A 15,653-nucleotide genomic window follows, 5' to 3' on the forward strand; every position below is an offset into this window, starting at 1 on the left:
TTAGAAAAGAAACCTTAAAAGTCATATTATTATTATTTTTTCACTTTTTCGACACATGAGATTAAAATTGTATACATATAATTATAAAATGTAAACAACATTCTTCTAACTGTTAGCTTTTGATGTTACTTTTTTGTTGTTATTATTTTGGTTTTACCGTGAATATCTTTTCTTTTGGTGTTTTGATTAGTGGGTGATTTTGTTTTTGTTTGAAAAATCAATTAGTCGATTATATTCAATTTTGTTATTTCTTATAACTTTTGTATAATTTTTATCCAAATGTTAATTCATATTTGCATGATTGTAGAACTCATTGTGTATATGAAAATTTCTAACAATTAATTAAGTCAATATTTTTGTATCCAATATTTTGGTTAGAATGTTTTATCTTCATCCTTAAATTATACATGTTTCTTTTATGTTTCAAATTAGAAATTTATCTTTGCTTTATGCAAGTGAACCTCCTAAAATATGGTTACATATTATTTTTAATATTCTTACTGAAACTCACTACTAACTTACATTGTAAAAACAAATGCTCTACATTTAAAGGAAAATCATTTTTTTAGATGTTTTATTTTCCGCATAATTTGTATTTTCAGATTAATTTTACTATCATTTCTTTTTCTTTCTTTCATATTAAGAATGATATAAATATTGTAATATTTAAATTATATAATAAATTTCTGAGTGTTATATAAATAATGTTAATATATATATATATAAAATATATATATTAAGAGACTTTCGTGAACATTTTATATAATATAATTACCTCAAATAATATAAATAAAATTTAATTCATAATTTCACTGATAATGGCTATTAATTAGCAACAATTGAAAGCAATAACAACCATTTTTTCCGGGACTATGATAATTTTTTTGTTAAACTGTTACTTTTACCTAATATTTTAAATAGCAATACTTATGAGTTTTGATGCATCACAATAATAATAATTTACCAAAAAAAAAAAACTTCAAAAAAAGTGTGCTACACACGGGCCTATCACTAGTTTCTAAAAGAATATGTTCACTCCCAATCAGCTCCCAATCAATAAAGAATGCGGTGAGCATCCACAAGACGGTGTCACTAGTTTTCTAATTCAACTCCTATGAGCAACTCTAAAAAATGAAGACTACCTATGACATAGTGAAGCGCACTTATTCTTGCACCAAAAAGACCAAATTATGGTAGATAAATCATTTTTATACCATTAATTATAAGGCAAGGCTAGATGCTTTGCCTCAATGAGAATGTCAAAGATTTTTAGAGTTATGCATCTGAAATTAATGATGTTTTCTGTCAAAGTGAGTTGTTACAACAAATTAAGCACATATCCTTGACACTTTTCTAGGATCTATAATATGAGTAAATTCTTTAAAAACCACCCTAATCACCAAAATGTGACATTTCTCACAAATCATATTAGCCACCAATTCAGAACAATATGGACCATTTTCAAGAATTAATGATATCACTCTCACTTTGCAAACCCACCCAAAAAAGAAAAAAACTCAAGAAGGGTGAATCAATCTTAGTCTAGACTCTAGATGATAATATTATGGTCTGTTTAATTTGGAGGAAGGAAAAATGAGAGAATAAAAAATGTTGGAGTGATAGAAAATGTTTAAGTTTTCATTGAAGTGTGTATGGTAAAGATGATCACAAAAAGTTAAAAGGTTAGAAAATTTTATTTGAATAAATAAACGGGACAAATTCGTAAATTCAGTTTAATAAGTTTTTTTTTTTTTTAATTTTCTTTAGAATACTAAGTGTTTTTAACACACATATACATGGGAGGCAGGGAGAAGATTTTAAAGAAACTGACAGTGGTGTATATCTAAAAGAGTCCAACTCTTAGATACACTGCACAAACTTTAAATCTCTTTAACTCACACTCATTTTCGAATGTGGGATTAATCTTACTGTTTTTTCTTTTGATAATACTCAGTATTTTTAACACATACACACGGGAAGAGAGAAAAATGTCATAAAGAAACTGATAGTGGTGTATATCTAAAAGGGCCTGATAGTTTAATAAGTATTTATAGCCAAACTTTGTCCTATATTGAATGTATGAATTAATTTTTGTCATTAGGAACACATTAGTTTGTAAAGCTAATTGAATAAAAGTTTCTATTAATATTTTACTACAACAAGCTAATAAACTAATGGATTAATTACTTCTTTTGTGGAGTGTTTAATTATTAATACGACACCACATGTAATAAAATATGTAAAAGTAATACTACCGCTACAAGTTATTTTACAATAATTTTATAAACTATTGATATGTTTAATTCTTACTAGTTCTCATTTTTTTTTTTTTTTAAAAAAATACTAATTCTTATTTGAACTCATCACTGACATTATATTTTCACTTACTAATAAAAACTCACAACATCAGCTTTTAATAAAAACTCACAACATCACTTACTAGCATTTTTCATTTTGTAATATTCCAATCATCATTAATTTAGTAATCAGCCTTTGCTAGTTAGAAAACTCTTGGTACAAACGATTTCATAGTACTCTTCCATTCGAAAACTCATTTATGTGTCATTTTGTTTGTGTAACTGCAGGCGTACAAGAGATAAGGAGAGAGCACATACTCTGATTATGATTTGGATTTGGATTTTCTTCTCCTATTGGTGACAGTAGTTCGCTTGTATCAGCGTCCAAAGCCGCATGACTAGTACTTCCTCCACGAGGGAGGTCTGGAGAAGATGGTGATATAGAAACTGATCGAACTAAACATTTATCTTTACATGCTTGTCGATCGATTTCCTCTCCCCGAGAAGCACTTTGACGATGACTCATTTTGTGGAAACCTCTTGCTCCTTTCATTGTAAGATATTATGTATGTAAATGCTTAATATTGAATACAAAATTCCGTGAATAATTGAAGAGTGAGTACAAGAAAAAGTATCATCTCTTTTAACAAAATACATTTTTCATTTCAAAAGATAATTTAACTCTATAGGCTAATGAAAATTTGCAAATTGCAATGGTTGGTTTCAATAGAGCCATACTGAAGATCATCAAATCAAATGGGATGTAAAGTGCAAATTGGGATCTCATAAGGGTTTCTGTAACTCTGTTATTAACAAAGCTATTAGTATTTTTTTGGGTATTTCTCATTTTGTTTTTAGGGACACTTTTTTAGGTTGACCCCATGTTTGTTTCAGTGTTTTTTCTTGATTTGTTGTAGGTTGTACTAGAGCAAATTGTTTCAGCTCTTTGGTTTAGGTGCTCTGTTGTATATGATTTTTCAATTCTTTTGAAAAAAATTGCTCATCCTCTATAAATAAATAAAAAATGGTTGTTTTCAAATACCAAAGATCTCCCACCCAAAGGGTGCTTGCCTTCTTGGTAGCAAGTAAATCAGAGAATTTCAACGACAACAATCCGTACATTTGTAGGAAAAACTGATATATGAACACCTTGATGTTTGTTATATTTGTTCAGCTGTAGCCGCGCAGCCACATAGAAGCTAGCCATGGCCCCAAGCCTTTTGAAATTTTTATCTTTTTTAAGTATATAATTTTTAAGAAAAAGATTTTTTTCGTCCCCTTAAATTTTTTTGAATATTCATATTAAAAGCCAAATGTAACGCGGTGATATATATAAAGAAACAAAAAGAAAGTTATAAATTTGGAATTCGGCATAAAGTGTTTTTGGGTAAAATGTAATCAAATGTTTCAAATATTTTTTATTTTTTATTATGCCAATTAGTTTTCAATTTTTTTGACTTTTGATCACATCTCCATGATTTAGGATTGCTTTAATCACAACTTGTATCCAATGGTGTTTGCCAATTGTTAAAAATAGCGTTTTATATAATATTCACATGACTTGAAATTCTTTGAGAAAATTATATGTGATTTGCAAAAATATATATTCACTTATATATGTTTTTTTATATATAAAAAAAATCAAAATAAGAACATAAAATAAGAGAAATTTTTTTAATTATTTCAAAGATAAAAGATAATGATAGTGCTACATAATAATATAAAATTAAATAATTAAACATTGTTTATTTAATTGAGGTTTTTTTTTTTCTTTCAATTTAATTTTTTCAGTTTTTGATTTTTGTTTGACATGACTTTTTCCTTTTCATTAATTAAATGCTTATATGACTTTTTTTAATGTTTGATTATTTGATTTTATATAATTATGTTAGCTATGTGTGTGCTAGAAATGCAAATTGTTTGCTACATAAATATTTTCTATTAGTAAGTTAACAATTAGGACCAAATTGTCTGCAATTTGAAAATAACAAAAATTAGATTGATTGTTATTTGTTGAATATTAGCTATGATACACCATGTTAAAGGTCTGTTTGAGATCCGTTTATTTTACTAAAATTGAAATTTTTTTACTAAAAGTATTATAAATAAAGGTAAACGTTAGCTGAAATAGTATAGTGAGACCCATGAATAGGACCAAAAAGTATAATGGGACCCATAAATAGTAGCAAAAATAAACTAAATAGCAAAATAAGCTAGCTTTTTCACACACACTAAGTATGCTAAAATAGACGCGGAAGCAAAAGTATAAAATAGAGCACATAAGAACACGAGGGTTACATATATAGTTTAACCTGACAGCCAACATATGTGAAAGAAACTTTTAAGGGTTACATCTTTAACATATAAGAACGTAATACAAATTTTTGTGTTACAATGAATCACATGGGTATATATAGTAGGTTAAACCCTAAGTTAATAAACTTCTAGTGTAATAGGAGACTTTCCTTGCACACATAGTATGATTAGACTTGGACTTATTATATTGGACTAATATATCTCTAACATATCTCTAACACTATCAAAATATAGGAGCCAATATAGTATTCTTACTAGACATGGCAAAACGGGCAGGTCGGGTTGGGTACGGGCAGGTCGGGTTGAGTTCGGGTCAAGTTAACTCGTATTTTTCACATAATTTTTATTATTATTTTATTAAGAAACCAACATGTTTTTGCCATTTGGAAAGTTATGCAACAAATTACTTGATGTAAAATACATTATTTTGAATTCACCACTTATATCAAGAATGAACTCAGTTAAACTTATTAATACTTATTCTATAATTTAAAAATTATACAAATCCTAACATTGCTATTTAAAACAAAATAATACAAAGATAAGTAAAAAAAATACACAAGTTTTATTTCAACACAATATCAACATTTCAAAATATAAAACAAAATTACAAATGACTTATTGGATAACTCATTTGATAAAGAATAAAAACATATAAGAAATTTACAATCTTGAAAAATAATTTTATAATTTATTATCAATTGTGGTTGGCACTTTATTTCAATTGAGATATACATTAAAATTTGATTGCTTACTTATTTTATAATCATATCATTGTTAAGCAACACACACTCTAGGAGATATCATAATTTATTTTGGAAAGTCATTTAGTTTGGACATAAAAAAATAGGTCTAAGCATTCATAATTTATGCTAATTTGATACTTTGGCTTCATTATTTTCACATTTGTGAATGTTTCTCACACATGTCTGCAATTTTAAATCTATCTATTTAATTCTACTATAACCAGATTATCTTAGCAAGCACTTTACTATTTAATATCTAAAAATATTTACTCATTACAGAATGGTCAATCATTTATCTTCCAATTAATTTGCATGTAGTTATGTAAATGTATTAATTGTTTCCTTAAAACTTACAATAAAAAATTAAACCAATATTGTCTTAATTTTACTATTTTTTTTTACCAAAAATAAAGTTTTAAAAAATGGTTAGGGTTCATGTCGGGTCTGGTCAGGTTGACCTGCAAAAAAACACGGGTCGGGTCACGAGTCAACCTGTTTTTGCTTTAGGTAGAAAAATTGGGTTCGGGTATATATTTTTCGGGTTGGGTCGGGTCAGAAAAAAATTCTTACCCATTTTGCTATGTCTAATTCTTACCTATATCCTACGTATGAGTCAAAATGATGTACCAAACTAGAAATATAAGTTCAAAACTTTAGTTATGGGTAAAGAAGGTATTAGACACTCTAGTATACTCATGTAACTACGATAACTCTTCTTGGTTTTCTTTTCATAATTACTTAGGGCACGTTTAGTACACTAAATGAAGATTACGACAGAAATGGTAATCTTTATTACTAGGAATAAAATGAATTGTAATAGAGTAACTAAACTTATTCATAAGTTTGGTTGTGAGTTATGACATCAAAATCAAATTACTTAAGATATAATTTAGGAAAAATCTTACTCATAAATTATATTTCCTAAAAAATAATATTTTTTAATAATTTGAGAGAGATATTTTTTTATTTTTTTTCCATATTTTTTATGTACATATAGAAAATTTGTTTATTTAGAAATATATTAATTTTAAAAATTATTACACCTACTAGGAAATAGCTATTAGAACTCTTTTAGAGATGAATAATTATTCCTTATATTAAAGAATAGTTATTCATAACGAATTACTATTCCATGTGATAAAAATATTACTAAAATACTGAATAACTAAACCATTGGAACAATTATTATATTATAGTGCCCATTACAATTTACCAAACTTACAGTTAATAAAATTATATATAAATAAAAAAAAACTTTTGGTTTAAAGAGTGAACATTATTTTATTTATGAATATTTTAAAACGTTTTAGGACTCCTTGCATGGATCCATGGCTTAAACTATTCTGCATGCTAATGCCCTAACCTACAATACTTAAAGTCTCCAAAGGTAATGAAAATTAATTGTCTACAGCATGTCATGATATTTATCATTTTATTCCAGGAAAGTGGAAAATGCTAATAAGAAATAGTGAAAGTGCATAAGAGGCCTAAATTTAGCGTAATAAACTTTTATGTGGTACTAATGGGCATTTTGGTCATTTTATTGTTTCCAAGGGTATTTTGGTAAATTTGGGGAAATCCAAGATCAATTTGGTCATTTAGGTGAGGTTATGGAGCCGGTATATCCTGCACCCGGCATATATGCCGGGTGCAAGATATAATTTTCGGAGGTTATGGGTTAGTCATGTGTTTTTGGCATACTCAAGGCTATTTAAGCCATTTTGGTGAATTTTAGGGTTCGATAAGCATTTTTTGTGGTCTTAGAGATATCTTGGTCATTTTAGTGTAATTTAGAGTTAATTAGATAATTTCATAAACTCAAAGGGTATTTTGGTCACTTTTGAAATTTTAAGGGTTAATATAGTCATATTTGGGGTTTGGGGATTATTTTGGTAGTTCTCCTAGTGATTAGGGGTAAAATTGTAATTTTACTGAAGTATATGGGTGTTTTTGCAATTTTAATAAAGTTTGGGGTAGAGTGGCAATTTTTTCGCTAAGCATAATTTATGTTAAGTGTGGGTATAGTGTAATTTAGAAATATATATGTGGGTTCAAATGTAATTTTATAAAATGTAGAGTTTTTTTTTTTTAAAGTAAAAAATGTAGAGCTGTTTGTGTAATTTGGTTAAGCTTAGGGGTTGGTAAGCCCATGGATTGGGTTGACTTGGGTTATATATTTATTGGGATATTGGATTAAAATTGATTGTTATGGATTGCGTTAATTGGTTTTTGACCATAATTAGTTGAGAAGTGTTACATATATAATATTTTCATAACAAATTATAAATTGTAAGTTATTATTAGTTCTCTTTCAAAAAAAAAATTATTATTATTTTTAGTTTGAAAGTACTACTGAAATTACTTTTTTCTCACCAAGAACAACTAATACCAACCAACCACTTTAGATTTGTTAAGAAAGTGTCATGGGCATAACATTTCTCTGGTTGGTAACGGGCTTTTTAATTTTGCTATGGTCATTCGATTGGACATATTTTGGGTTAACCCAACGTTGGCATTTGTGAGTTTGACGGATAGGTTTCAAGCATATGACCTGATGCTTTTAAGAACCGTCCCATTTGAACAGGATACAAAGAACCCAACGTTGGCATTTGTGGATTGATCATATCATATGCTTAAACGATCTAATTAAAGACTTGGCCTTGTCAAAGTACTGGTCACTGATTTATCGATCCAGCTTGAGTTGATCCACGTTTAATAAGTATGGTTTTAAGGTGATTTAGGTCAATGGGTTAAAATGAACATGGGTTCTGGTCTTAAGGTGGTGACTTGGGTAGTTGGGTTATTGACTTATTGGTGGAGTATTTGAACTGACTTGATCTTATCTAAAATAATTCCCCTCATCCAATCAGATTGAGCCACCGTGTATGGTGGTGTATTGCGGTGGTTGTGGTCTGTGTGTGGAGGGGGGGGGGGGAGGGGGGGTGGTTTCGCACCTGGTGGTCTTCAATGTTGATTTGTGTGTGTATATGCGTGAGTGATCAAAGATATAGAAATATATGTAAGGTGAAATGATTTTGGAGATACCTGGCTGTGCCGCTGTTGATGTAGTCGTTGCTGTTCTTGCTGGAGTTGTGAGTTTGAGTGGTTCACTGAGCTTCGACTCCAAAGAATGCACGTGTACGAGCTTCTAAAAATAACTTGGATAAGATAACGAGACCAATCCAATTAAAATAGAGTCAACACTATCAGTCTTTCTTAAATTCTTATAGACAATCACAACACGTGCTGTAATCAAGCTTACCAAAACTCATTAATCATCTTAAGGTTTTTGGAATCAAAATAAAGTAGAGCAAAGCCCAATAATTCACATGCTCAAAGATGTTGGGTTGTAGTAATTATCTCATAACAAAGACCTCACATTTTGAATGAGGCAAAATGTAATTTTATAAATTAAAAAAAAATTAACAATAAAGAGCTCGAAAATATTTTTTTTTTTTAGTTTCTGAACTCCCAAGAGATCAACATTTTTTTAAAACAAAAATTTATAATGATAAATCCTTAATTTACAATATATAACTAAATAAAGTCAATATTGAAAAAAAAAAAAAAAAAAAAGCTAAAATAGTAAGTCATAAAAGAACATTGAGTTTTTCAATTTAGAGAAATTTATAATTAAAAGTTTCGATTATGAAAAAAAATAATTAAAAATATAATACAAAATGGTAACGCATACACAAGTAGGAATTTTCTCTTAAATATTATGAGAAAGAAGAGTGTGTCTTCTTTGTATCTAGAGTTTTGTACTCAAAAAACTCTCTCATATCTTCTACCAGTGTTATTTCTTGAAAAATCTCAAGATCTAGTGTTGTAGAAGTTATTGTCTTCTATAATCATCAAAGGTGCTGATGATTTAAAACTTTAAGGGTGGTCTTGGAGTCACAAACAGGAGAATTTGTGTTTTTTTTTTTTTTTTTTTATCATAAGTGTGGGTGCTTGTGTTGCAAAGGTCAAGAAAAGAAGTAGCCGTAGACTCGGAGTTATAATGGGGTTGTGGTAGTAAGTTTTTCGTGTAGTAGCAATAAGATGTTAGTGGTCTAAGTCTTATTGTAAACTTCAATTCTTTCTAGTAGATTTTCTTTTTATCTTAAGAATAGTTAAGTTAAATCCTCCCCAAATTTTTTACCGATTTAGTTTTCCTAGATGATCATATCATTGTGTTCTTTATTTTCCACTACTTTACATGATATGACTTTATTGTTTTATCCTAGATCTGAATAATAAACTTAAGTATTCACTTGGTTAATTAATTAGGTTAAACAATCTAGTTTATAGTTTATAGGGATCTAAAACCTAACATAATGCCTTTTCCGCTTAATATTTATAATTCCTCAAGATTTTCAAAGATAAATTGACAAATTCTTTAAAGAGCTTAAACACTTTTGTGTAGTCTATATAGATGATATTCTTGTGTTCTTTAAACAATGGAAGAATATTATAAAAAAGCATCTTAAAATTGTTTGTTAAAAATTCCAAACATTTGTGGAATAGTCCTTTTCCCAAAGAAAATTGGAGTAGAAATTAAAAGGAATCTATATATAATTCGTAGGCTTAGTTTTATATCAATCAGGTTTGAAACTACACGTTTCAAGCCTTAAGGTCCTCCCAAACCAGATCTAATATATCTTCCTCTTTATTTTTCCTCTTTCTTCTCTATTTTTATTTTATTTTATTATTTATTTGCGTGTATAGTTAGTTTCACCGTATGGTTCAGTGACGGTACTGTTTTATTTCTTGCTGATTTGGGAGCCATAATGTTGATTATTGGGGGTGATTCAATTCAGGCATTATCTTTTGGTAGTAGCTTGTGTTGGAAACTGGAAAGATGGTCCGAGGGTTTAGGCTCAAAATTGGAGGTGATTGGGCCACTATGTACGGTGGTGTATTGCCGTGATTATATATGGTCCGTTTGTGGGAATTCTGGGACGTGGTCTTAAGTATGTGTGTGAGTATGAGTGACGAAAGAAATAGAAATAGAAGGTGGAAAGATTTTGGAGATACCTTGGCTATGCTGTTGATGTAGTCGGTGCTGTTATTGGAGTGGTTGTGAGTTCAGTGGCCCCCTGAGCTTGGACTTCAAAAAAGCACGGGTACGAGATTTATAAGGATAAGATAACAAGACCAATACAATAATATACGGTCAATAATGCATTGTACAAGATATATAAAGATAAGATAACGAGACCAATCCAATAATACATAGTCAATAATGCATATATCTTAAAATTATTAATAAACACTCACAACAGGTGCTTTCTTGAGTCCAACTATTCGTGTAATATAAGAGCATGTCTAATAGGCTCTTTAAAGCCAATTTTTAAGAACAAACATATAAAAAAAAAAATTAAAAAAATCCTTCAACAGCCTCATTAATCTTTTTATTTTTTTTTAGAGTTGCTACAGTGCTCTCTTCTTTCTCCAACAACTACAATATATTTCTTGAAGAAGAGAGCATTGTAGCAATTATTGTAGCAACTCTAAACATTTTTATCACTTAAAATAATCACCTGGTTGAATAAAAAATGATTTTTTTTCCTCTTTCCTCCCTTACTCTTTCTTCCTCACTCTCTTTCTCTCTTCTTTTTCTCCTCAGCGGCTACAAAAAGTAGAACACAATCCAAGCACAAAAACAATTTTTCTCATAAACCAAATGAAACCAAAACAATAAAGCCAAAAATAAAATAGAGAAAAGAGAGAGACCCATCTGGGTTGCATGTTGTTGGAGAAAGAAGACAGGTAGCGGTGAAGGACGACTCTCTCTCTCTCTCTCTCTCTCTCTCTCTCTCTCAAGTGAGATTTTTCATAATATGAACTTTGGTATGTGGTGGTTCGTGGAGTTGTAAAATTATGCAAGAGGTATGTAGTGAGAAATTAACTATGTATTGTCAAGAGTAACAGAAGTAGAAAAACAATAACAAAAGTGAAGATAGGGAGGAGAAAGAAATAGAGAAAGAGCTGGATATTCTGGAGTGAAGTAGAAAGATAAAAATAAAAGTGAAGATAGAGAGAGAGTAGTGAGTATACATGTGTGGAGGAGAAAAAACAAGAGAAAAAGAAAAAGAAAAAAGAAGAAGAAGAAGAAACATATGGATGAAAAAAATAAAGATAAAAAGGAAAAATAAAATAAAGAATAAGAAATCAAATTTGAGAAATGCTACCACAATATTTTCACATTACTTTCACAATAAATTTATAAATGATAGATAGTTATTAGCTAATATTTGTGAGTAAAAAAATAATAACAGTTATGGGTTCAAATTAAAACTAGTAACAACTTACCACATATGATTTTTTTGTGAAAGTACTGCGAAAATGTTGTGAACATAACATTTCTCATTAAAATTAGATGATCTTACAACTCACTATATCATTGTAACAAGTGCTTAATGATATTTGCTAAAAAAAGCGTATTGGAAAATTTAAAAATATTACCGTTGGAAGATTAAAAAATATAGATGTTAAGAATTTGAAAAATATAACAATTATGAATGAATGAAGGAAGATTAAAAAAGAATAAAGAAACAATATTTTAATGGGATAGAGAAAAGATAGACTCTATACGAAAATGTATTTGGAAAAGTAAGTAATACAGAAAATATTTGTTTCAGCTGTAAAAGGAATACAAAAAATATTTTACACCATGGGGAGTGTTTAGATTGACCGGAAAATTTAGTCAAATGGAAAATGATTTTCGTTGACCGTAAAATAACAACCCCTAAAGTGTAAAATAGTTTACACTTCTGTTTGACCTTCAAACTACTTACACCCATTTTCAACCTACTCGAACCGAGAGAGAGAGAGCTTACTTGTGGCTCCACCGCAGGTTAATGCCTCCTTTCACAGGACCGTCGTTGTCATTGCTCACCATTGCTCCACAGTGACCCACCCACGAACTGATCGTACCACCCTAACCCACCCACAAACGAACAGATCGAACCACTATACCCATCCACCCACTAACAACAACCACTGTGACTAGATCAGACCACCTCTACCTTGATGGGGGCCTTTAGATCTCGCCGTTGATCTTATCGCCATTGCCTCTCTCTCTTAAGCTTGCTGTCCCTGCTTCTCTCTTTCTCAAATCTCACCGCCACTGCCTAAACCCTCTCTCTCTCTCTCTCTCTCTCTCTCTCTCTCTCTCTCTCTCTCTCTCTAGTGTTGAGTTTAAGGAATTGAGACTTTCGGTGTTTTTTTTTTTTTTTTGTTCTTTGGGTTTATATATTGGGATTTTTATTATAATATGTGTTTGGAAGCTAAGAAAATATGAGAAATAGGTAAAAAATGTTTTTTCTAAAGCATTTTCAAGAACAAAAACAAGTACATTAAGATGACAAAATATTACTAGTTCTTATCTATGTCTATTACTAATGTCATATTTCTACTTATCATTATCAAACTGGCACATCAACAAAAGTGAAAAGTTTGTCAAATTTTTGTGTCATAGATTTTCTATGAAAAAAAAATATACATAATTAATTAGTAATTTTGTATCTAAAACAAGATAAAAGAGTTTAAAATTATTTTTTTTCGCCTAAGACCCCATATGTCTTAATTATTAATAATGGATCTGGCTATGGGGGAGTTGATTGGAGGAGTTGGCATATACATTTGGTTGTGGGACGTGTTCAAGGTGTAAAGTAAGTTGCATGTTTGTACGAGTGATGAAAGAAATAGAAAAAAAAGTGGTGGATCTGTGGAAGGGTTTTGGAGATACCTGCAGGCTGCGGTACTTTTGATGTAGTCTTTGCTGCTGCTGTTGTTAGAGTCGTGACTTCGAGACTTTGATGGACTGAGCTTGAACTTCAGAGAAGCACGTGTACGAGCGAGCTTATAAAAATAACCAATGTTGGAGTTGCGAGTCTGAGGGAGATAACGAGACCAATCCGATGAAAGATGGGTTGAAAAGTAGGTGATGGAAAAATCGTTTGCTGAGTGAATGGAAAATGGGGATTTTACTTTGGTTAGTATTTCCCCTTTATGTTTGGTTAGTACATAGGAAAGTTAAGGTCCTGGAGCCATCAACAATTAATCCATTTGGACGGAGGGGGAAATTACCTTTTACTTTTCATTAGTACATAGTACATAGGAAAAGTTGCAATCAAAAAGAAAAAGTACATAGGAAAAGTTAAGGTCCTGAGGCCATCGATAGTTAATCATTTGGACGGAGGGAGAAATTATTGCACTATACCTACTCTACACGTTTTGTCAGAAGTTCACAAGTTCTGTCATAATTTGATTTTTCGAGTTTCATTGATGGCTTTTGTTAACGGGTGCTGTCCAGCACCCGTTATACAGCACCCGTTAAATTTGCATGGGCACTATTTAAGTCAGCATGATTTTACTAAAATAATCCTATTTTAATTGGGAAATCAAGAAAAACAATGCTACGTTGATGATGTGTGTTAGCCGGCAAAGAAAACAACAAATGTTGTATGCTTTTACTTAAACACTCTTTCAACCATTTATATCATCTCTTTTTTATCTCTTCCCCATCCTTTGGTTTCTCATTCATCCTTATCTTTAGATTTTTCCCCCCTTTCCTACACAGCTACAACATGTGTGTCAGGTGCAAATACAAAGGTAATGTCAACTATTTATTTATTTATTTATTTATTTATTTATTATTATTATTATTATTATTATTATTATGCTTTAGCCTCCAAAAAATAACTTTTTAAAAAAGAAATAGGACTCCTAAATTCAAATATTCGTGAGATGGAACATTAAAAAAATTATCTAGAAAAAATAAGAATACATAGATAAAATTGGCAGCATAGTAAAAAAAAAAATTCAAAATAAACTTATATATTTAATATCTTATTAACATACATGACATGACTCTGGTTGGACTAGGTCGAGTGGTTATACTTATGTATGTTTAATCTCTTGTAAAATTTGGAATTCCATTAACTATTTAAGCACTCTTTTTTCAATATATATACTATTACAATTCACATAATATGCCTAAATATATTCCAAATTTTTAAATTCATCAAAACCAATTCTAAAAAATAAATCAAACTTAAAATTAAAATAAGGGTAACAAAATAAACTTAAAAATATAGTGGGTTGCTTTGGGTTAGACAAATTGAAAAAATTATCAATCTGAACTTGACACAACCTAAGACTTAGATTACATCCTTCCTATATATTTCTTTTACTTTGTTTTTAAATTGTAACTAGGAAAAAGAATCTTTCATTTTCTCTTATTTATGTTCAATTTTTTAACAAATAAACCAAAATTAAGCCAAATTTAAGCTTGACTATTAAACGAGCTAAGCTCAAACATAATAATATGTCTATGAATGAGCTCAAAAAACATGATAAAAGATTTATAGGTAATTATAATTAATAATTCTATCCATAGTAAAATTCATTGATTTGTGAAGGAGTAAAATACCTCTATGTAAACTAAAAATGTTGTGTTGAAAATAATCCAATGGCCCTTAAACAATGTTCAAGTGTTGAAAATATATCTATGTAAACTAAAAATATCAAAAGCAAATTTCACTTTAAATTACAAATTTATTCCCTATAGTTGTTAGAAATAAGATAATTGTATTCTTAATTTTGAGCTTAGCTATTTTGTGTCACTATAAAATAAGCATTCAAATTTACTATATGCTTCGTTAGGATAGATGCATCAATTGATGGAATAGGAATTACATCTTTTTTATGCAAATCTTTTTTTTTTAATGAATAAACTCATAATTTATGTGATTATTTAACAAGCAAAGTCATTACTAGTGTGTTTTTTGTTTTTCTAAAAAATGTATGATCTTATTAATTATGAGTCCACCGACCTCCCATAATCCTAACCATGGGGTTTAAATCCCCTCTCCCCTATTGTGACTCACGTGGGACCCATAAAATAGTAGGAAAAATAAGCAATAAACTAGTTTATAATTGCACCCCAAATGGGCACTTAATCTTTGTAAAGAGTCAAGCCCAAAATTCACAACGTATAGCAAACAAAGGCTAATGGTGCTTTGTGGAAAGAGAAATCAAAATAAACTAAAATACAAGAAAGTTTAGAAAATGTACACAGGTCCAAAATTTCAACCCACTGATACTAAGAAGAGCAAACTAAGAGAGGTAGTGAGGAAAAGAGTGAAAGTTCCTCTATACTAGTACTTCCACCCCTAGGCTTTGGAATCGTAAATATTCTTGTTAGCTAATTGGGATTTTGTGTTGAAGTTTCATGTCTAAGAGAAAAACGTGATCCCCTTTTTGTGGGCTAATGGTGAGTATTTATTCTAAGTTTGGAGGATGC

The 15,653-nt window shown here is 29.8% G+C and overlaps 1 protein-coding gene across 1 annotated transcript in view; it reads right to left on the bottom strand.

The window, feature by feature from the left end:
• The window catches only part of LOC142643116 (uncharacterized), a 46,488-nt gene extending 33,120 nt beyond the window's left edge, over positions 1-13,368 (bottom strand). Inside the window, exons 1-4 of the mRNA XM_075817654.1 lie at positions 12,184-13,368; positions 10,379-10,451; positions 8,405-8,507; positions 2,616-2,843 (exon numbers count right to left, since the gene is read on the bottom strand). Of these exons, the coding sequence (XP_075673769.1) occupies positions 2,616-2,823 (208 nt within the window). The 5' untranslated portion in view covers positions 2,824-2,843; positions 8,405-8,507; positions 10,379-10,451; positions 12,184-13,368. The remainder of the gene's footprint in view (positions 1-2,615; positions 2,844-8,404; positions 8,508-10,378; positions 10,452-12,183) is intronic.
• Positions 13,369-15,653: the final 2,285 nt, after the last annotated feature.

Source organism: Castanea sativa, chromosome 7 (genome assembly GCF_040712315.1).
Source record: "Castanea sativa cultivar Marrone di Chiusa Pesio chromosome 7, ASM4071231v1".
NCBI lineage: Eukaryota > Viridiplantae > Streptophyta > Magnoliopsida > Fagales > Fagaceae > Castanea > Castanea sativa.